Source organism: Micromys minutus (assembly GCF_963924665.1).
Source record: "Micromys minutus genome assembly, chromosome: 22".
In the NCBI taxonomy this organism is placed as follows: Eukaryota; Metazoa; Chordata; class Mammalia; order Rodentia; family Muridae; genus Micromys; species Micromys minutus.
Window position 1 is genome coordinate 45310000 of NC_137957.1, and position 23362 is coordinate 45333361.

A 23362-nucleotide genomic window follows, 5' to 3' on the forward strand; every position below is an offset into this window, starting at 1 on the left:
ATTTGGAAGATAGTTTTTATAGACTTTTGGTAATCACACATTGCTTCCTCTTTATATATATCACACCTGAACTTCCATTTTTCCTGATGCCATAAATAAAACTTTCTCTTGTTAACATTGTGTTGGATGAAGTGGGAGCTGTGACGGAAAAGGCAGTGTATGGTCTCTGAGCCGCCTGGACCATAGTTGTAAGCAGTGGAAGTCAGTACATTGTAGGTCTGTTGGTCTCTTATGTTCTCTGAAAATTACTTTGGAAATGAGTCATTTGGTCTGGTTTATAAACTATATTTATAAACTCTATAATACTTGAATCTCAGCTCACATCTCTATTTTCTGAAGATTTGTGAATCTGAATTGGGCCTTCATGTAGTCATTCTCAAAGTACCTGCATTCTTCACTTTTAGAAATTATGGTGGCTGAGATGTAAAAATTTGATAGTACATGCTTAAGTTGTCTGCCACTCTGCTGGAAAAGAGAAGACAAAGACCTCTACCACTGCAATAGGCACATTGCCTTGTGTGTGAAAGGCTTCAGAACCATAGAGATAGCTGAGTAATTGTTTATACCTTCCTCCACCACCCTGTTCCTTACACAATGACCTTCCAGTCTTGCAGATTAGTAATAAGGCTTCTTACTGATGGAGGAACAGGGCAAGCTAGTATTTAAGCCATTTCAAAAGTATATAAGAAAAGTCTAGAAAGTTGCATGATTCCATGGCAGCAAAGAAGCTTTTTAAACATTGCAGCTCCAATATTAACTGAACTTTATAAATAGTACTTGTAGGTGACATACTATGAAACATTTTTTTTGAAATTTCATACTAATTTTTTATTTTTTAATTTTAATTTTATAGGTTAATTTTACCTACCAGTTTTTGAAAAAGAAGTTCTATATATTTAGCCAGTTTATGTATGATGAACATATCAAATCCAGATTGATTAAAGACATTCGGTTTTTCAGGGAGATCAAGGACCAAAATGATCACAAGGTATGCTATGTATTTTTAGTAGCCTAAGTTCGACTGTTGTCTTGTATTGACAGATGCTTATGCTGGCTTTGGTACTTAACATCTTTGCATGTGTCTCCTCTGTCTGGCCACCTTTTCCTGTTTATTTCTTATGTTCTCTGTAGGCTTAAGCATACTGGAATATGAAATGATCATTGTAGCTTAGATATTTTATTTTACAATAATACATATACCAAAACATGCTAGTTTTGAATCACTTACGCAATGTGAGGTGCATCTGCCATCCCTCAAGTCTTTGCCAGTTCCTTTTCTGGAGGTAGTGTGGGCCTTCCTGAGTCTTCACAGTGGACTTCACACAGTGCTGCTCTCTATTGCAGAGTACAGCCGTCTCGTAATGGCTCACATAGTGCACTAGATGTCTGCCACATCCCTGCCTAGTCGTTCTTTTAAGAGTTAATCGTAAAGGGGACTTATTTCACCCCCAACTGGGCTGTTTTAGTTTTTCCATCTTCTGTTCTTATGAACAGAGCTACAGATAACATATCTAATTGGAGACCATTTCTGAAAGAAAGTATCCCTGAAAAGAAATTAATGGAAAAATGAATGAGAATGGGTACTTCAGATTTCTGGCACATGCCATCTAACACTCTGGAAGTACTACCAGTAGATTTTATGAATGCTGTTTTATTGGTCTGGAGATGTACCTTCTTAGAAGTGGGCTTGTTTACTGTGCCAGAGGCCCTGGGTTCAGTCTGTAGTACCACAAGAAAAATAACAGTAACCCTGAAATAAACAAAAGCAACAAAAGCTGCCTTCATAAAGAATTCCATTTCCCTTCGCCCTTCATGTGCAGTTTGCCATCGTGAGGTAGAGAGCCGTGGAGCTGCAGGAAGGTACTAGAGCAGAGGTGATGGCTGTGCAGACAGAGCCCACACTTCCATGGTGCTGGCTCTGCTCGCTGGTTCTAGAACTGCTGGGGTTACACTGGAGACTCCTCTAGCCTTAGCCTTCTTGTATAGCAGGCCTCGGTACATCACATTGTAGAAAGATAGCCACAGCGAGGTGTGGTGTGCTCATGTCTTCTCACTGGGACGGAAATGTGAGTGAGCCTGCTGCTATTGAGAACGCTTGTCCTCTACAGATGCACAGCTTCTCAATTCCACTAGCCAGAATGTGATAAAAGCTTTGTTCTTGTCTATAAATTGATGATGTCAACTAGAAAATTTTGTTGTGTTTTGTGTTTTTGAGACAGGGTTTTATGTGAGACTGGCCTCCCACTTGCTATGTAGCCAAAGGGGGTCTTGAACTTGTGTTCTTGCTGCTTTTACCTCCCAAATGCTGGGGTCATAGGGTTTGTGCCAATAAGCTGAGCATTTCTAGCAGCTTATACGTTTGAATGGAAGGAGTGTGTTTATCCACTCTCTGTCAACAAGCCTCTGGAAACTTGGTTACTCTTCAGGAACAAGTACATCTAGGGGACTTAGTTCTTTTTCAGTCTGATAGAGTAGTTAGGTGCTAAGAGGCTACTGGTGGTGGGCAGTAAACTGAGTTTTCCTCTTTTGCCAATACCAAAACAATAGCAACAAAAGCATTGACACAAGACACCAGTGGCTTTGTTGTTGTTGTTAAAGGATTGGTCATTAATTGACCTTGAATACCAATCAGGTTTTATTATACAGACTTGTCATTAGATTTGAATTTTTAATAATAATGAGATACAAAATTAGAAAGGACAGTGCTACTGGTATCAATTTAGTAAGAATTTTATGTTTTAAGGGTCTAAAAATAGTCTTAAATTTATCTCTTTAGTATCCTTTTGATAGAGCAGAAAAATTCAATCGTGGCATAAGAAAACTTGGAATCACACCAGAGGGACAGAGCTACCTTGACCAGTTCAGGCAGCTCATCAGCCAGATTGGTAAGTCACTCAAAAGTATCAGGAAGTACAAGTGGCAGTCTTATCACCGTGTATCTGAGGCAGCTCATGTAGTGTGAGATACCTCAACTTGACTTCAGCCCACTTACTGAGCTGGTGTGTAGAAACTAGATAAGTGCTTGAGTAAAATTGGTTAAAAATATTAGACACTCACTTAATCAACTGGAAGTAAAAGTTAGTGGTTTAATGGATACTGATTGAATTGGTATTTGCATAGGATTTGTTGTGTTTTAGAAGCAGACTTGACTTCTGAAACACAGTACATGATTTTTACAGGGAAGAATTGAGTCTAAAGCTCAGTGTTGTCTGAGCTGTTCACATGTGTTATCCCTAGTAATACTGTTACAGCAACCTATGAAATAAGCACAGTGCCACCTTCTAAAGGTTCCAAAGAGAATCTGAGAAATAAGTGGTGCTGTTGACACTTGAGCCACCAGACCAGCATACAACAGTTCTTTTCGATTCATACCTGTCCGCTGAAGTAGAAACTGACATCTGCTGAGCATGCTCTCGGCTATGACTTTGTATATGCATGTACACATATATGTACAGTATTATTTCCTTTCAGTTATCCTGGAGGATTTAATTAGGACAAATAGAGGTCTTAGATGCTGGTGATATGACAGTGAATGGAGTCTGCCTCTCAGAGGTTCATGGTGAGGAGGCTGACACACAAGTAGTGTATCTCATTTGATCTAGGCCAGAGCTAACACATAGGATCTAGAGTTGAATGTGAGTAACCTGACTGGGGGTTTTGCATCTAACCATTGTCTCAGCTAGCCTCTTACATTTTGATCAGTCAACGTTCATTGACACAGTCAAACTGTAACCAGTTTATTTAAAAGCCTGAACAATTGGAATAGTCTTCAAAGTACATCATGAATAATCTTTGCTGTGTAGCATTAATATTGAACTATAATGCTTGTGAAAAATTACAGTTACCTTTTTATTTGGCCTATTATTTTCTTCCAAATAATTTTTAGTTCCATTACATATGTCATTCCTATTGTGATCCAAGACATGTTTGCTCTAGGGATGGGGTAGTGAAGACATCAGAGCGATCCTTATTCTAGCTGAAGAGAGAGGCAAACACATGCCTGTTAATAAGTTCTGGATAAAATATAATGAGGCTCAGCAGTTCTGTGTAGTAAGACTCAGGAAGACTTTCAGGGAAGTGACATTGAACAGGGATTTAAATAATGGGACAGAATAAACCCTGTGTGCAACCAGCGAAAGAAAATCCCAGACAGGCAACCAGAAGTGTAAAGACCCAGAGTCTCCTAGGCATTTTTTGAGGAATAGTTTGTAATAGGCCAGGAATGAAGCTTGTGAATACCTGAACAGCAAGACACAAAATAGAATATCAGTCCTGGGCAGGATCATGCAGGCCGTGTTGACAGGTGGAGAACGGATGCCATTCTGAGAGGGAACTGTTGTAGTTTTCAGGAAGGACATGACAGCTGAACTGATGGATGGATCTAGAGTTCGATGGGATGGAGGGAGGGAGAAACGGAGGGAAGGATGCCTGGTTCTGAAGCTGGAAGTGGGAAGTCAAGTCAGCTATGCCATATCACAGTGGTCTAGGCAAGAGACTTTGAATACAGAATACAGTGATAGCTGGTTTTGATCCTCCTCTTCTTATGCCACTGCCCCAGGCATTGAACCCAGGTCCTCACATTAGACGGCGTGCCACTAGATCTTTAGCCACATTCCAGCTCTGTTTGCAAGGAAGAGCTGGTGTAATCGCACACAGATTCGCTGAAATGTGAGAGGAAGGAAGGAAGGAGACAGGGTGAGGTGAGGGTGAGGTCAGGCACTGGTCCCACACAGCTCAAAGGACAGAACTGCTAGTTTCTCACGTGGGAACTGTCATTGGGGATAGAGATCCTTTGTCTTGGGTGTGATTAAAATTTAATTTGTCTTTGACATATAGGTATGAGTACTGGATAAAAATGTAGAGATCAGAGGAGTCCAGGCTAGAGACATTGGGACATACCAAGTAAAGATTTCCTGATACCACTTTAGAGTGAGTGTATGAGAGTGTGTGTGTGTGGAATTTACTGTAATTTTACCATGTTTGACCATTCTAATGAAGCTAGCAATTAATGATTTTAATTTATCAATTGAATTACATTTATCTTAAAGTAATGTTTATATCTAAATCTAACTTTTAAATGCGTAAATCTGTAACAGTTGCTTTTTATGGAATAGAAAGTAAAACTAGCAGAATGTTTTGGTGTTTGGGAGTGGAGACTTAATGTAACTTGTTCTGATGTCAGAATTACTCATGTAAAGATGCTTTTCTGTGTGTGATTTTTGAAGGTAATGCTATGGGCTATATACGCATGATAAGATCTGGTGGTCTTCATTGTAGCAGCAATGCCATTAGGTATGCATTCAAACGTGATTTCTACCTTTTACTGTAACGTAATCTTCCGTGACACTATAGAAAGGTATTTGTCCTTGTTAAATACAGTTTGAAGCTGTGGATCTCCTGGTACTGCCCAGACCGCTGCCCCTTATGTGTACTCAGTTAACCTCTTCACTTCCTAATGAGAAAGAAAATGTTAGTCCCAACACCTAGGAATGTTTTCTTCTTATATTAACATTATATTATGGGGCTAGAGAAGTTACTAGGAGTTACTAGTAACTAGGAGTTACTCCTTCAGAGTACTTGGGTCCATTCCGAGCACCTGTGTGGCTGCGAACAGCTGGCTGTCATTCCATTTCCAGGGCATCTAACTCCTATCAGCCTCCACAGGAAAGATAGACATAAAGTAGAAAAAAAATCTGTAAAAAAAATTATTTTTAAGAAAAGGTTGTATGTACATATACATATATACACACATATGTGTATGTCTATATATAAATATATAAAATGTATATAAAACTATTTTTTAATATCAGGATGTGATCATGTATAAAATTTGATTTGGAACTAAAATGATATTAGCAACATTACTTGAAGTGCTAAGATTTTCCTGAATTCATACCCAATTTTTGGTATTCTATAATACTTTGATATACATTTTGGTTACATATATTTTATTTGCCCTGATGAATTTCTTCTCAAATTCTCACATAGATTCGTGCCAGATCTTGAAGACATTGTGAGTTTTGAAGAGCTCGTGAAGGAAGAAGGGCTTGCAGAAGAAACACTTAGAGCAGCCAGGTAACTGACGATTGGCCAAGATGGGGGAAGTTAAAACGTACTCACACCAGACAAGACCAGAATGCACTGAAAACGTATATGGCAGTACTTTGTAGTCTCAACCTAGCAAATACATTGTTTTTTTTTAAAGACTACAGTATTCTAAGACCTTTCCAACTTGACCAGAAAGTGATCTTCTGAAACCTGGTGTCCACAGCTACGTATCCCATCCTCTGTCTGAAGTGACTGCCCTTTGGTGATACCTAAAACCACATTTGTAAAATAAGTCAGCCAGTGCTGAAGACAGGCTGTGGTTAAGAGCACTTGTTGCTGCTGTAGAGGACTTCAGTTCCCAGCAGCCATGTGGAGACTCCAGGGTGGTGGCTAAAATGTTACTTTTACGAAAGAGTTGAGTGTACTGATGGTCCCTGGTCTAAGTAAAATGATTTTAACTTTAGTCTTTATGATGTTGTAAAAATAATAAGCATACAGTTAAAACCATGTTTCTTGATTTTTAATTTGGTTATTTTTCCAAGCAAGCAGTATACACTCTGGTTATAGTGATGCTGGGCAGGAGTAATGGAGCAACTTCCAGCCTACTTGGAGGGTTTTGTGAGGAAGCCACAGGGTACTCTGCTCTGTTGCTAAGCCGTGCTGTTCACATTGCCAGGTTATTAGGATGTAGTCATGTCACAGGATGAAGATTCCTGGAGTTGCACATGTGCATCTTAGAGAACTTCCTCCTGTGGAGGTCTAGACTAGTAGTGGTTGTACTTAACTCCCCAGCCAGTGTGGCAGCTGGTTCTGAAGATTGTGAGAGAGGGTCAGCTCCTAAAGGAGGACCAGATTAAGTGTAAGCAGTTGCAAAGAAGCATTTGTGTGGAGGTTTAATTCAGCAGAATATAATTACAGAGAACATGGATTCTCAAGAAGTAGAAACTCAGCCAACAACTTAGTGGACCATGTGCTACTTGCCAGACTTGATTCAAGCCTCAGAATCCACATGCTGAAAGGAGGACACGAAGTCCTGCAAGTTGTTCCATGATCTTTACATTTGCATACACAAGCACATGGATACACACCCACCCACACGCTCTCACACTAATGTTTTAGTGAAATGTCTGTTGCAATTGCTCAGCAATTATGAGCATTGCCACAGAGCCTAACCTGAGCTTTACCCTCAGAACCTGTCTTCTGACTTGTACACGCATGTGTGTACATATGTGTGGCACATGTACAAAAATACACATGTGTGTGCATGAACACAAACACAAGAAAGAAATACAAACTATTCTTAAGCCCTAGAATGCTCTATTCTATTTTAGGGACTGAGTTCATTAAGTAGTACTGATTAGTTTCTGCTCATTCTGAAGTTCACGGAAATTTTATGCTGTTTCCTGATTTGGAGTGGCATCACCTAACCTGATGAGAGACATGGACTTTAAAAGGAACCTGAAGAATGTGTTGTTGTGATGTTTTGTAGGCATCTGGACGCAGTCCTCAGTGACCATGCACGAAACTCTGCTGAAGGCACAGAGTATTTCAAAATGCTTGTAGATGTTTTTGCTCCAGAATTTCGAAGGCCAAAGAATATACATCTCCGAAATTTCTATATCATTGTCCCTCCTCTTGTGAGTATTCTCAAAATTAGAATTGAGTGATTTGTGGGTATCAATACAGATTCAGTTTCCATAAAGCATGATATATGTTCATGTCTTCTGGCTATCAGTAATGTTAAGATGTCAGGTTGTGACTGAGTGTTTGGACCGCCATCTGTGCTGCAGGTTTATAGTTGGCAAAATTCAAGTTCTCAGTTACTTGAATTTTCATGTATGCCATAGGATCTTGACACAGAATTATGCCCTGTGATCATTTTAACTGTGTAATGTATATTAACTTACTATAACACCAGTTGTTCCAACATATCTTTTAAGAGCTTATTTTTTTGGGATAACTTCTCTTTTTAGTTATAAGTACTAGAACCTGAAATAAATTGTATAGTGCTTTCTCCTAAAATATGTTTTCTTTACTAATTTCATAGTTGTCGTCATTAGCTCCAATTATTGGAAGTCACATTGTAAAGCAGTGGTAGCCGTGAGAGAGGTGGTGAGCATTAGCAGTAACACTGACTGCAGATTTCTGTACTGCATCTTTTACAGTGTTTATTGGTATTTTTAAAATCTGAACATCCCACAGGCACGTGATAGCTTTTTATTACATCTGATTTGGATTAAGAGTAGTTTTTCACAGATGGGGATATGAATTATTTCATGGAGTACTTGCCTAGTCCCAGGGCTCTGTCTCCAGCACTGTACACCCTGGATGTGGTGTTCCATTCTTGTAATCTCTGGCTTGGGGAGGTAGGTGGACATAGGATCATCTAGAGTTCAGAGTTATCCCTGGCTAGCCTGGACTGTATTGGGCGGTATCTTAAAATAACAGTAACCACAAACGTTGCTGGAGAGATGGGTCAGGGTTATGTGTACTGGCTGCTATTCCAGAGGAGCGGGTGGATTTCTAACACCTACATGGAGGCCCATGACTGGCCGTATCTACAGTCCCAGGGAATCTGACACCCTCTTCTCACTTCCATGAGCACAGCATACATTTAGTGTACACATATATGCACATGCAAATGCAAACATACACACACACATATACATACATATATACGCACAAGCAAACATGCATATACATAAAAACAAAAATTTTTAAATGCTCAAACTGGGAAGAAACCCATTCCCTGACTTGCTGATAATAATAACATAGTATACTGGTATCACCTTTTATTAGAGGTTATTATCCACTGACAACCGCCTTCCTCATCACATCTCCAGTGTGCCAGGGCAAGTACCAGTGGAGGAGATTCTCATACTAAAGGACGTGTAAGGAAAGTCCTCAGGAGACATACATGGAGTTGTGTTCTCAACCACAAGATAGTTTACCTGAGGTTCTGGAGCTGAGAAGAAATTTTCTTTGTGATTCTTAAAGTACCTGTTATAGCATCTAAATTTAGCCAATTTTGTTAGCTCAATTGTTTTCTGTATCTTATCTCTTTTTAGACTCTGAATTTTGTAGAACATTCTATAAGTTGCAAAGAGAAATTGAATAAAAAAAACAAACTAGGAGCTGCATTTACTGACGATGGTTTTGCCATGGGTAAGCATTGAGTTAGCAACTGTTTTCCATCAGGTTGTGTTTACCTTAAAGTGGGCCCTCCCTCAGACAAACTGCTTGAAAATGGATTTATGTGCCTTACAGTAGATTGTTTTCCCCAACAGCACCTCCTACCAGGCCAGCTTTTAAATCAGGCCTTTCTGTCATCCGGCTGTCATTTATGCCACCGTGTAGCTTATTGTCTAGTTTGCCTTTCTGTCTGGGCTTGCTTTGCTGTGGTTTTAGTTTTACATCTTAACATTTAGCTTCATTGGTAACTCTGAAACTCCAGTCAGCCTCGGAAGTTTGTGTCATGAACAAGCTTTTCTCCTTTCTTTTCTTCCCTGATGATGTCTATGATTGTGTTATTTTATTCTTGTTTTTTTATTTAATAAGTTTTTTTAAATAGTTGACACTTAATTTTTTAAAGCAGAACCTAGAAGAGGTTGTGGTTAACTTAATCATTTTTGCTGAGAAATGTGACTTGGAAGTGTTGATTCGAGTGTCTAGCGTAGGGTGTAGAGCTGTGGGTGAGGAGAAAGAAGAGCTTCTGTACTCCGTGTAATTTACATGTTGGTTTTGTTAATGATTGTAGGTGTGGCTTATACCTTAAAGCTTTTGGATCAGTACCAAGAGTTTGATTCACTTCATTGGTTCCAGTCTGTTAGAGAAAAATACATAAAGGAGATAAGAGCAGTTGCTAAGCAACAGAACGTGCAGTCAACTAGTCAAGATGAAAAACTGCTCCAAACCATGAACCTCACTCAGAAGCGACTGGAGGTCTATCTACAGGTAGTGGATCCAGATACCCTCTGACTAACTTCAGTGTGTATTACACTCACTATCAAAAACCATACGGAAGTGGGATAGTAGCAGTAAAGACTATCTGTTAGGATTGATATTTGGAAGCCATTGGTCATAAGAAAGTGAGGTTGGGTTGGGCAGGATGGTCAGTGCCTGAAGACTGATGAATTGGAAAGCTGGGCAGGTTGCCCGTAGTCCTAGCACTTAGAAGGTAGGTGCAGGAAGTGCCCTCCAGCACTGGCTAGCCAGTCCACCCACAGTGGAGAGTGGGCGAGAACACACCGCCATGCACAAACTCACATGCATGGATACCCAGCCACACGTTAACAGGCGTGTACACACACCAGACATGGGCACAGGAGTGGGCGGGGCACTCACTTTAGAGACATTATCACTGCTTTGCTGCTTTCCTATAACTGTTTTTTCTTTTTATTTCAAATTTTCTCATGTAGGAATTTGAACTGCTGTATTTCTCCTTGAGCAGTGCAAGAATTTTCTTCAGAGCAGACAAGACTGCGGCTGAAGAGAGCCAAGAAAAGAAAGAGAAGGAAGGTCAGCGAGTGCTGTCTTGACAGCATTTCACTTCCCTGTTAGGTCTCTCCTTTACTTAATCTGCTGGAAAATAATACAGGCCTAGAAGTGAATCTCTCACTAACACTTGTGTGGGTCACATGTGATGTAGAAGAAAGGTTTACTTTATTCCTTAGGCCCATGTTTTAGTCCTTTAACAGAAACAATTTCTTATATGGTGAGAAGGAATCGGGAGGGAAGTTGAGTCAGTGCAGCTGGAGAAGGCTGTGCTGAACTGGTCACTGGGCCGGCAGTGGTGGGGGAGGAGCTCTCACTTCCTGGGCTCCCCAGGGTGTGATAAACAGCATGCCCTGTGTGTGGTGAGGTCCTGGAGCATCTGCAGCAAACTGCTGTGCTGATGATTGTTCCATCTGAGCCACTAGGACAGACTTGTGCCCACCCTTGTGTGGGTGTGATGGAGCCTTACACACTTCACTCTGCAGAAGAGCATGCTCGGTGCCACTGTTAATGTCTCCGTTTCTCTCAGACTTGACGTGGAATAATGGTTGATTGTCTTCTAAGAAGAGATGGTTCCTTTTTTTCTCTCATGGAAATTTTGAAACTTAGTGATAGGAACTAGGCAGCATTGAGAGTGTTACAGGTTTTTTCTTGCTTTTCTTATCTGCATGTAATGTTAATTTTCATTGAGATGTAAAATATTTTCAGAAAATAAGGTGGTTCTTAATTTTTTCCCCTATAAAGTACTCCTCCCCCCATTTTTGTCATGAGTGGAACAGTTCATTTGGGTAGACACTTAAGTAATTTATTCTTGTCAGTGTGGCGTATGTTAAATGTTACTCATCAGTTAGTTGTTAGAAACATATAGGTACCTTTAAATCTGGACGCTTAATGTATAGAAGCCACAACTTGTCCGTACTATTGTTTGGGTTCTTGTTCTAAACAGGATATCCAGGCAGACCTGTCTGCACTGTGGGCTGGGCCATAAGCCCAAGGAAACAGTGTTGCTTTGGTTTTGCTAAGGCGAACAAGTGCCTTATGGGTTTGCCCTGAGGCCTGCAGCAGGAAGACAGCAGCAGCCACCCTGCCTTCAGGCTCTTGCTGTGGTGCTCCTTGCTTTATCCTGCTCTTCAGGAAGTTAGGGGCTGATTGGTGATGTTACTCATGTGCCTGGTCAGTCTTCTTAGGACTGTTGGGCTGCAGTTTGCTCAGTGATGAGAGTTTCTTAGTATAGCTAAGAAACTGTCATCTGTTAATGTATAATATGTACATACTGCATTTTGACAAAGTGCCAAGAATTTGTTGGCAAAAATAATAAAAGGCTGTTTTAAAAATAAATTATAGCCAAGCTGTGGTGGCTAACACCTTTAGTCCCAGCACTTGGGCAGAGGCAGGAAGACCTCCAAGATCGAGGCCGGCTGGCCTACCAATACCAAACAGAACAAAATAGAAATAAACAGTGAGCTGGGTGTAGTGGCTCCTGCCTGTCGTCTCAGTATTTGGGAAGCTGAAGCAGAAAGATCACCGAGTTTAAGGCTATCCTGGGCTACATATAAAGTAAGCTCCAGACCAGCGTGGCTTGCAGAGTCTTGGCAAATAAGACAAGGAGCTGGTAGATGATTCAGGAGGGAACAATGTTTAGAACTTGGGTTCAGATCTTCAGCATGCATGTAAAATCCAGACATGGTGGCATGTGTCTGCAAGCCCAGCTCACCTGTGTAGCTAAGCAGAAAGCTCCAAGCTCTACTGGAGTCCCTGCTTCATAAAACAAGGAGAGGGCACTGGAGAGATGTCTCCACACTTAAAAGCACGTGCTGCTCTAACACAATAACTGGGTTTGGGTTCACTTCCTGGTGCTTGCTTGGCAGTTCACAACCAGTGAACTCCATTTCTAGGGGATCTGATGCCCTCTTCTGGCCTTTCTGGGCACCTGGCATACATTTAGGCAAAGTAACCATATACATAAAATTAAAAAATTAAATTTAAAAAGTGAGAATGATAGAGGTAGACAGCCAGTGTTTGTCATCTGGCTTCCATGTGTGAGTGTGTGCATGCATTCACATACATGTGTACACCTACACCTATACCACACACACAGGAAGTAAAAGAAGTATTCTTTTCTGACCTTTTCTGACCCACATGTTCTAGCTACATTTTTATCAGTAATGGCAGTAGATCACAAAGGTGATTTCTTGTGTGACCCAGATGGATAGAAGATTTCTTAACATACTTAAACAAACCAGTACAACTTGTGATGTTAGAAAAATGCTTCACAGATACAACTTTCTAGCTGACATTTAGTAGTATATGTGTTTCTCATACTTAATGTCTTAAAGTTGACAGAAATATTTCCATTGATATTTGCACTCTTGCTTTCAGAAGAAACTAAAACAAGCAGTGGAGACGGACCCGAGAGCACTGTATCTGCGGACCCTGTTGTGAAATGATGGTGTGCAACCATCAGACATGTCATGATACTTTTCCAGAGACATGGATACTATGACGTGCTTGATAATTGTCATTTCCCACGTCACACCTATGGAAACTGTATGGCAGTGCCGTGGAGTCAAGCCTACCTTATTTCTGACGCTCTAGCTTTCAAGGGCCAAAATGCAAACGGTAAGACTGGATCTTTGGAGTGTAGGCTGAAGATGCCCCTGTGAAACTCTGCCATGAAGCTGGCGAGGGGCGAGTCCAGCTCCCTAACCCATCGCCTCCCATTTTCTGTACTCTGTGTGTTTGTAATTTGTCCGTGTCTTTGATCCGTGTTGATCTCAAGTCATGGGAAAGTCAGTGCATATGCGGTACACGCAGTTTAAAAAGGGTTAAGCCTGAAACTCGTGAAGCAGCAAAGACTGAGGATGCTGGAGATGAGCAGACTGTTACCGCCTTCCTGTGCTGTTGGCTTCCACGTGACTCACATGAGCTGCTGGTGTCTTTGGTGAGACATTTTATAATAGTTTACATTGCTTTCAGAACATTTATCCTCCAATAATTGCTTTAAAATCTAAGATCTGCTTAATATTCAAAGAAAACTCAGATTAAGCCATAGGTGGGATCCCACTTGAAGATCACTAGGTTGGAGGCACTCTGTGGTACTAGGGAAGAAAAGAAGGAATTATCTACATCCAGACTCAGGTTTCTTCAGTACAGTAAATTGAAGTCTTGGCAGTTTAGACAGACTTCCACTTTAAATCAAGTGTGATCTAAGGCATAGGGTTAGATAATGACTGTGCTGTGACAGGCGCTCAGTAATTTCCCACTGTGAGAATGGAACTAGTAAGTCACTTACTTCAAAGAAAGTTTGAGTAGATTTAGTTCCCAATAAACTACTAGCTTTATTTTTGTAAAGGTGTGCTGGTTAATAGCCGAGTGGACTAACCATGGCCTTTTTGAACGTACAGTAAAATGATGCCTTAGGGATGAAAAGGAAGGTCTAGAACTTTACTTGGAATACTTCTTTTTTATTGCATTTACCTGCTTAACCATTTCTTTGGATACATCTTGCATATAATCCTAACACTTAGACTTCTGACATTCTTCCTTGGTTCCCGCTTTTGGAGTGGAGGTACAGTGCCCCCCCTGGACACGGTGGTTACGGTCAGGGTAACTGTCTCAGCCCAAGCTTAACTTTGTTAAGTCAGAAGGAACAGAATAGATTGGAAATGGATTTTATTATATAAACATGGCTTAGAGAATTATGAACAAAGGACGGATTAAAGGCATTTAATGTTTGTAATTGATACTAACTGTAGAGATGGCCCTAAAGCATGCTGCATAATTAATAATTTATATTTTCATTATTATAAATGTTTATATTAATGATACTGGATTTGATTATATCAGATTAGTCACCATTTTATAGTATTTTCTCTTTTTCTTAAAAATATCCTTTGTTTAATTATTCTTGAACATGAGTGTTCACAAACTGATTCCCTGGACACTTAAAATTGGGAAGTGACAGATAATTGTTTTATCTTTAGTTAAAAAATACTACAGTTGGGATAAATTATAATAATTTCATGTATTTGAGATAAAGTCTCTGAAGAGAGAAGTATTTAAATGGTATTAAACTGCGAGCAACAGGGCTTCAGTGTGTTCACACCTGAGTTACTTACTGTATACGTTGGATAATGGTTTTCCTTGCTAACAATATTTTTTCAGAAATATTGGAATTTAAATGTTAACTTGAGTCTTTTGTTGTAAATTCACAGAAAACTTAATGATGTTCAAATTCTCAGGAATTAAGAACTAACCATAACATTGTCAGTTCTGATGAAATTTTGTAAAAGACAAGTTTGTTATCGCACTTGAGTGGGTTTCCCCTGCTCTAGAATACAATATGTATAATAAAGCATTAATAAATATAATTTCAAAACTGCCCATCCCTTGGATGCTTATTTCAGAATTGAATTGTCAGAATAGTGGGTTTTTAACGTTATTTTGGTGGTGTGTGGAATTGTGGATTGAGCCTGACAGCGGTCTGCTCCTTGACACAGTAGTACTTGTTAACCTCTCATACGTTCTTGTACACACATTATGTGCAATCTCTTTTAAGAAATAAATGTAGGGCTGTTACACAGAAAAACCCTGTCTCACAAAAACAAACACATAGGCCCAGCCTCCTGTCTTCAACACACCAATTAAAGAACCAATTAAGGACTGGAGAGATGGCTCATCTGTTAAAGAGCACTGACTGCTCCTCCAGAGGTCCTGAGTTCAGTTCTCAGCAACTACATGGTGGCTCACAACAACCTGTAATGGAATCCGATGCCCTCTTCTGGCTTGTCTGAGGACAGCTACAGTGTGCTCATTTAGAATAAACAAATCTTTTTAAAAAGGAAATAAACATGCACCAAGGCAAGAAGCAAGCATGAATTAGGACAATGCCTATGCAGCATAGGTAGAATTTTCCTGACCATTCACAGGTTGCTACTCTTAACTGAAAAGAGCCAGTGTAAAGTCACTTCCTGCTTCTGGAAGGGAACCTGAGTTCCTATGACATGTTAGGATTAGCTGTTCCTGTTTTCAAACAGCAACTGTTTTGAAATTGTAATAAGCAAGATTTTTATTTTTCCCTTACTTTCTGTAGCTCAGGCTGGCCTTAAACTTACAGTGCCATTGCTTTTCTGGCCTCTCACTTGCTGGGGTTACAGTTACGTGTCACCACATCCAGCTGGTGTGGACAGTGGACACAAGGCATTGAATCCTGTCAGATCCCACGCTGAAGAAATACCTAACTGCTGTCTCTTTTTCTTGCTTAGCATTACAGATAAAATGGAGGAGTGGGAGTACGGCCTTGCGTGCTTACTCACGTGGGGCTGCTGGGGTGGAAACAAGCAGCCGTGACAGACGTTTCAGACTGCAGTCCTGTCTTTGGGGACCTTTTTTTTTCTGCTTTGTTTTGTTTTGTCTTTAAACCAAGGCTTTGCAACATTAGGAACAGTTTAGTAGGACTACAAACGGTTCCAAATGAAAGAATGCTAGAGTAAGAAATCCGTGTGACTGCATAGTTGGTAGAATGAGAGCTCAGCTTATAAACTTGTAGTTCAATGTAAGGCTAAGTCGGTGGACTTTCCCTCTGCTTCAGTGCTGTGGGTCCATGCCACCCGCTTACCCAAGAATACGGGTGAAATTCAGCCTCCACTTGATACAAATAGGACATAATTTTGCCTGTTTAAGAACTTTAAATACATTTACAGATCTGTGTGTACTGAAATATTTTTAGTTATACTCCCATTAAGGTGAAGGGCATTCAACATCCATTAGCATGACCTGTGTAAAAAGCATTATTAAGGTATTTAATCTTTGGAAAATTTGTACAAAAGGTAAGCATTAAAAAATACTTACCTCTGGTATCTGAATATCTTCAAAATTAGTACATTGAGAACATTTGGAGATTGTGTCTGAGGTTATGACTCTGGAACCAAATGGATTCAAATCTCAACTTACTGACTCTGGGCTCCATGTGCTCCAGTAGAAGTTGGAACAGTATAGTAGTATTTATCTCAAAAGTTTGTTTTTTTTTTTTTTTTGTAAAACCACTTTATATATACTTTAGAGCTGGGCATGGTGACATATACCATATTCTAGTGTTTTGGAGAAAAGGTAGGGGAATCTTGAGTGTAAGGTCACCCTGGGCTAGATGGTGAGACTGTATCTCACAAAAGGAAGAAAGGCTTAGTTCCTGTGTGTGAAGTGCTATTAATCTTAGCTAGTGTAATGTTTAGGTTGTTACCTCTATTTCCATTGGTAGAAATCCATTGGGTGTGTGAGTTGGTTGTTACTAATCTCTGGTAGTGGCTCAGTTGTTGACAGTAAGTATTTTAGTCTTTAAATTGTATTTAGAACTGTATTAGTGTTGTCACAGAAGCTAACCTAAAGAAGGCAGTCAGAAGGTGAAGGTGAAGGCTGGCTTTTAACAAGGTCCTTCTCGTCTTCCAGTTGGGCACATCTTTCAGTGCTTGTCACGCACTAGAGTGAATTCGGTAAGTTGAGACAAAAGACCAAGCCACCCATTGCTTCTGGCTTAGACTCTGTGAAGTACTTTCGAAGCCGCCATCTTAGAAGTCCCTCCAGCTGCTCCACCTCGTGCGGGATCTCGTGTGGGATCTGGTGGTGACGTTCCTGCTTCTAACAGTGTGTTCTCCCAAGTAATACCGTCCAGTTAATAGAAATGATCGATTCTGACTTTATGCCTGTAAGCTTTCCTTCTCTAACTTCTCCCAAAACATGCACACCAATGTTTTCCTCTTCTGTGTCTGGGGCAGTGATCATTTTCATACATGTCCTGGGGCATGGGTGCTAGGACAGGAGCATGTGACTGTGCTGTAGAAGATGGCACTGATCCTGTGCCTTTTGTGGGTGAGACCATGGCTTCATTCCTGCCATCTGCTATATGTGTGTAGCTTCCTTCCTGGTTGAGCCTGGGTATATTTGTTTCAAAGCCCTTGTAACCTATGAAAATTCTATGAGCCTACATATATCTTAACAAAGTCTTCCCTTGGTACTTGGTCTTAAGTGTTTGGTTGTTTGGGGTCACGGCCTGATGACACTTGTATCTCCAGCACTCAGAAAGAAGACTGCAAGGCCAGCCTGGGCCATAACCAAGACTTTGGTTTTTTTGCAGGGGTGTCTAGAAACTAATCACAGTAAGCAAAGAAAGAGATGAAACAGTTTTTATTGCTAAATTATTACAAAGACCAGTTGTTTAAAGTGGTTACAATTAATTTATGCTGCATGATTTCAAGATCTTTATCTCTACTTCATAATTAGGGGTTGGAGATTGGTCTGGGACTCCAGGAACCAGAATCATAGGGTAGAGACCAGAACTTCACACACAGCCCCACAGCCAGCTGAGCTTCAAGTGAGTCTTAAAATTAATTGGTCCCGGTCTGGCTCAGAAGGAACAGGAACTAGTAGAGCCATCCCTTGCTCACAGTGAATGGCCACAGCGAGCAGCCACGTCTAAGAGGACCTGAAGCTTCTGAATGAAAGCTGGTTTTGAAAGGTTCTGTTCTGAAAACTTGCTAGTGTTTGAGACCGAATTGCACAGCAGTGCCATGAGGTCTAGGCATGAGACCAGCGGGTTATAAATATATAATTTTTAAAATGACAGGCTCTTAAAAACTAAGTAAAATACAAAAATAGATCATATTAATAGGAACTATTTAGTATTTAACAAATTGTAAATCCAGGGCTTTGCCATTTATAAAAGGATCCTAGGAACTGAAGTGATGCCATCCAAATAAAGTGAACAATGCATTTTTATAGCTCTCACTCTGGGTACCCAACAGTCTGAACAAAGACTTACCACAAAGCACCTAAAATAGCATTTGTAGATGGGTAGGCACGCTCTCACCCATTTCTTACTGTCTCCCTCCCAAGTCTCTGTGCCAGGGCATCCGAGGGTACACTCTGCAGGTGATTGTCGGTGTTCTAAAATCAGGTCAGTGTGCCTGTACGGCAGAGAAGTGGAAACCCCTTAAGGAGGCGGCTCTCCTTCCCATGTGCTCTGACCCCTGCTGCCCAAATGAGTTATGCGTCAGACTCTGCGCCTCTGCTTTCACTTGGACTTCCTCCAGTGTCGTCTGCGTGATCGTTTAACAGTACGTATTTTCCATCATTGGTTAGTGGTACAGACAGCATTAATCGAGCCAGTGCTTCTGGATCCTGAAGTTAAGAGAGTTTAGGAGAGAGGGGAGAAAGAAAAAGCTTCAGATGCACTTGAACCCCAGTGGCTTGGCTTTCAGTGTTGCGTGCTGTAGCCCCATTCCTCCTAACTCTAGTCTGGGCTGTCATCTGAAGACTATGTCTAGATTATGTATAGATTCCATAGGTCTTTCCTCTGGGCAACGTCTAACCTCCTCCGGAGTCCACATGGCAACACAAATCTTCCCAAAACTTGTCTTGTTTATCTTTAAAGCCACTTGGAGTTGGCAGAAGCTGTCCAGGAGCCCACTCTGTGCTGTCCTGGTCCTCCTCACGGTTGCTCTCACACAACAGACTGCCACAAGCAGGTGTGTGCACTTCTGACCGGAGCCTTTGCCTCCGTCTACTCTGCGGACCCCCTGCTCCCCCGGGCGGACTGAAGCATGACTCTCCTAAGCTCTTTAGAGGGATGGAAGACTGAACTGCGTGACATGGAGGGCTCGTGCGCTCTCTGCTCATCTTTAGTAAGTCCCTGGCCGCTGCCTGTTGCCAGCCTCTGGGGGCTGGGCGCTAGTGCAGACGGATTAAGTATTGTGTCTTAGTTTGAAAGAGAAGAACTCTAGCCAGTTTGAATGCAAGCAAGAGCATTAGTGTCGAGAAGCTGCGGTGGTGCTCTTTAATACAGAGGAAAAAATGTTACTGGACAGTCACCTGAGCTGACGTCCCTTGTTAAGAAGCTTAAGAAACCCCCAAGCTCGAGCAGAGTGGGCATCACAGGTTTTCTGTTTAGTTTTGTTTGGGGTGTTTTTTTTTTCTCGAATATTACTGTGTCTGTAAATGTCCTGGTCATTAAACCAGTTCTAAAATGCATCTTACCTTTTGAACCTCAATAATTTCTTTCCCCAAGTTAATAGCATAACATATCTGTAAAAGACAAGAACAATAGTGTTTGGCAAAGGTGGAAAGAGGTAGACATTTTAGAAGACTGTTCCAGGAGCACAGTGAGACCTGTCTGCTCACGCCCAGAAGGGAAGACGGGGTCTGCTGCAGGAGCCTCGTTCAGGGCACTGCTGTGGCACAGAAATATCCCAGCTCAGTGGAGGTGTTGGCGGTTCTCAGCAGGACGCCCCCCGCCCCCCCACATGCTCATGTGCCCAGTGGTAACACAAATACTCGATGACAGGACTGGTTTTGATGAATTCTAAGTTCCAGTTGAGTTCAGCATCTTTCATACAAAGGAACACTTTTGACATTCTTTACTTGGCTTCTTCTGAGACTACTTTTCTATTAATTTCTTTAAAACTGGTTTTCAGCCTGTGAGTCACGACCCCTTTGGGGTTTAACCCTTTCATAGAGTCACCTAAGACCATCAGAAAACAGATACTTGCATTACAATTCATAACAGTAGCAAAATTATAGCTATGAATTCACAATGAAAATACTTTCATGGACCACTGCCTTAAAAGAGCAAAATAAAGTGCTTTTTAACATTTCATGATTCCAAACAATTATATTTAGTTATTAGGGTCGTGACCTTTCAGTGGGGCCTTAGAGGGTATTACTGTCTGAATGTCTGGACAGTGGCATGAATAACCAAATATTTGTATGGATAGTGAAAAACCCAAACTCATTAAAAATAGCCTTATTGAGGGGCAGACAATTTTGTCTAAATACCTTTTCGCCTTCTGAGTTGCTTTCAAAAATGTATGTGCTCAGAGACTCTTCTCCTGTGGACTCCGGCGCCCGGATGACAAAGCCAACCAGCCTTTTGTTTTCTTGATGAGCAGCAAACTGTGTGACACTGGTAAGCTCAAACTTTGGGGGGGGGGGTGAGGGGAAGATAGGACGGGACAGAATGAGTAACTGCATAACTGCATTTAAAAACACTGTTTTCTATGGTGGGATGGGATGGTCATGGGACTGGGCAAATTACACTGCATAGGTTGGTGTCCAGGGGCAGAGGAGAACTGGGGTATAATTATAAATGAAGATGTAGCGGGTACTTACGCAGGCCCTTGACACTTGAGTCTGAGGATCTATCAACCTGAAATTGTAAGAGACTCATTACCATACACATGTTCATAGAAGTTAAATCCCACAAATGTCCCGAATATGAAAATAGGGCCTCCCTGAGGGAAGATAAGGCAGGTCTGTGTGACCGTGTGCTGTGTCATGGAAGACTGCACAGCATACGGAACAGTGAGTCTCACTGCGGTGTCTACAGTTCTGTATGTAGCTAGTGGATCGTGCCGTGTGGCCTTCTTTACGAATACTCAACAGCTTGGGCTTTAAGTGCTGAAACAGCGTACCCTATGCCTTGTACTCAGAGAAGGAGCGTAGCTTGGGGATGGGAGGCCTGACCAAACTATGTGTGCTGCCATGCTAAAGAAGGCCATTCCAGGAGATGAGGTGGCTCAGTGGGTTAAGAGCACTTGCTGTGTGAGGTGCCCAGCACAGACATTTGCACCCACGTGTGGTTGCATGGACCTGCCCCAGCCTTGAGCGGGGCTGGAGCCCGGTTGATCCGGGGAGTTTGCTTCCAGCTCAGTGAGACTTAAGGACTAAGGTGTCGAGCAACAGGAGCAGATTCTTTCTCTGGCCTCCACATGTGCCCAGAGGGCGCATAACACAAAAATAATGAATACATCTTTAACGCCTTTAAAAAAACGGTTCTAGTCTTGCCTGATAATGCTTATGTTTCTTGACATAGCATTATTAAGTAGCTTGCTACTGTTATAAGCAGATACTGTTTGATATACTTTTTGAGGGATTGATACAAATTTTACAGGTGAAAGCAAAATACAGTTTGTAAAAGTGTCTAGAACAAGCAAATAAGCTGAGATAGTTTTAGATTTTAAGCATGTATCAATTTCTACAGAAGCTTTTTAAAGACAGTTTTGTTTGTAAATCTTAATTCTAAAGAGATTTAAAAAATGAAGTAGGCCGGTAAGATGGCTCAGGGAGCTCATTTCCCGCCTGAGTTTGACCCCTGGAATTGACTCCCCAAAGCTGTCCTCTGGCCTCCTGGATGACGTGGACACGGTTACTGAAGGAGGAAGCTCGTGCTGGCTGCCTTCCCTGCTCACATGCACCGAGCACCGTCAGTGGTGCTCCGCGGCAGCGGTAACCTAACCCTGTGCATCCGACGAGCAGCCACGGACTCCATCCGGTATCTGCTACCACTCAGATGTCACGAGCCTACAAATCTGACTGCAGAGAAAACGTGTGCCCAGCGAAGCGGGCAGCGTGTGCTGTGCCCAGGGCCGACCTCAGGTCCTGCTGCACATGGACGCTGCTTGGCCTCGTTCAGGACAGTAATGTTCTCTGTGGCTGGTTTCTATAGACAGTATTCTGAGGGGACAGGCTGGCTGCATAGCAATGGCATCACTGGGGACAGTCCTGGTTTGGACGTCTCTAACCTGAAAACTTAGGTTAGCAATGTGTAGACAATGGAACCACAGTGAAAATTCCACACCATGAAACCTTGTCTCTGGTGGAAACGTTAAAAATAATTTGTATACTAACTGTGTATAAGGTACAAATGAAACAGATTTTATGTGTAAAGTTGGGCCTCGTCTCTAAGATATCTCATTATATATATATATGAGAAAATAATTTAAAAGAGAAACAAAAAGCGAAATCGGGAAGAGGGCTGGCCCCAGGCATTTCAGGAACAATCTATGTTCACTAGTAAGGGACCTGAAGGCAGGTTCTTGACCTTGTCTCCCTTGAGCTGGGCTCACATACATGCATTACCACAGCCAAGGTCGTCTCAGAATGTATCTTCCATTCTATACATCACACGCAGAGAGGATAGAGGTAAGAACACTAGTCCTGACAGCCCGGATGGGTAAGCATGAGAGTCTGAGGTGAAAAGTGACTACCTCAGAGTCTGACTGGTGACCATCAGGTGGGACTCTGTCATGCGGAAGATGTTGTGAATGGCCCGCGCAGCCAGCACTTGTCTCATAGCTTCATAGATGACTTCGCTGGTGCTGTCTGTCTTCACTGCCATTGAGCCCAGAAACCGGACGATGAACATCTGCTGCAGAAGCGAATCTGCGAGAGAACACGCCCCACTCGGTCAACCAAGAGCCTGGGACAGCTTTCTAAGGACCTTCTACCCTTCAACAGGGCTTTAACAAGCCGGCGTTAGGAAAGCTCTGACCCCTCGCCGTCCGTTTTGAGCTTCCACAGACTCACCCTTGTTTATGCAGCTGTGAGGTGCTGCGTGGTGACAGATGAACAGCCTCTGTCTCTCAGTCCTTCCCACTACCTCTTGGGAGCTCATGTGGGCCACACTTAATCCATGCACAGTTTATTACCACAGAGCCAGAGTTCCGTCCCACAAGTGACTGGAAACTGCAATTTGCTCACTGTAAAGACTGCCAATTGTTTGTCTGTGACGTTGGCACCACCCTGCCCCCAAGTACTCAGAGTGGACCCAGGGCATTGGGCACATCAGACAGGTGTTCTACCCCTGGGCTACATCCCCAGCTTGCACAGGCTAGCCCTGGACTGAAGCTGTCGTTCAAGCAAGTCCTAAATTCAGGACTTGCTAAAACATTAGCTTTTTTTTTTAGCTAATGTTTTCTTATTATTTATTTATTGGTTGATTGATTTATCAGGACTTTTTTTTTAAAGCTAACTTTTCCTTATTTGTTATTCA

The 23362-nt window shown here is 41.8% G+C and overlaps 2 protein-coding genes across 3 annotated transcripts in view; one reads left to right on the top strand and one right to left on the bottom strand.

The window, feature by feature from the left end:
• The window catches only part of WASHC4 (WASH complex subunit 4), a 48304-nt gene extending 33454 nt beyond the window's left edge, over positions 1-14850 (top strand). For both annotated transcript variants that reach the window (XM_080935598.1, XM_080935599.1), the window contains 9 exons: positions 854-988; positions 2777-2885; positions 5226-5292; positions 5989-6075; positions 7538-7685; positions 9117-9213; positions 9806-10002; positions 10467-10566; positions 12922-14850. In XM_080935598.1, the coding sequence (XP_080791724.1) occupies positions 854-988; positions 2777-2885; positions 5226-5292; positions 5989-6075; positions 7538-7685; positions 9117-9213; positions 9806-10002; positions 10467-10566; positions 12922-12989 (1008 nt within the window). In that variant the 3' untranslated portion in view covers positions 12990-14850. The remainder of the gene's footprint in view (positions 1-853; positions 989-2776; positions 2886-5225; positions 5293-5988; positions 6076-7537; positions 7686-9116; positions 9214-9805; positions 10003-10466; positions 10567-12921) is intronic.
• Positions 14851-17705: 2855 nt separating this feature from the next.
• The window catches only part of APPL2 (adaptor protein, phosphotyrosine interacting with PH domain and leucine zipper 2), a 40060-nt gene continuing 34403 nt past the window's right edge, over positions 17706-23362 (bottom strand). The window contains exons 17-21 of the mRNA XM_080935043.1: positions 22578-22752; positions 20701-20737; positions 20368-20508; positions 19570-19617; positions 17706-18714 (exon numbers count right to left, since the gene is read on the bottom strand). Of these exons, the coding sequence (XP_080791169.1) occupies positions 18580-18714; positions 19570-19617; positions 20368-20508; positions 20701-20737; positions 22578-22752 (536 nt within the window). The 3' untranslated portion in view covers positions 17706-18579. The remainder of the gene's footprint in view (positions 18715-19569; positions 19618-20367; positions 20509-20700; positions 20738-22577; positions 22753-23362) is intronic.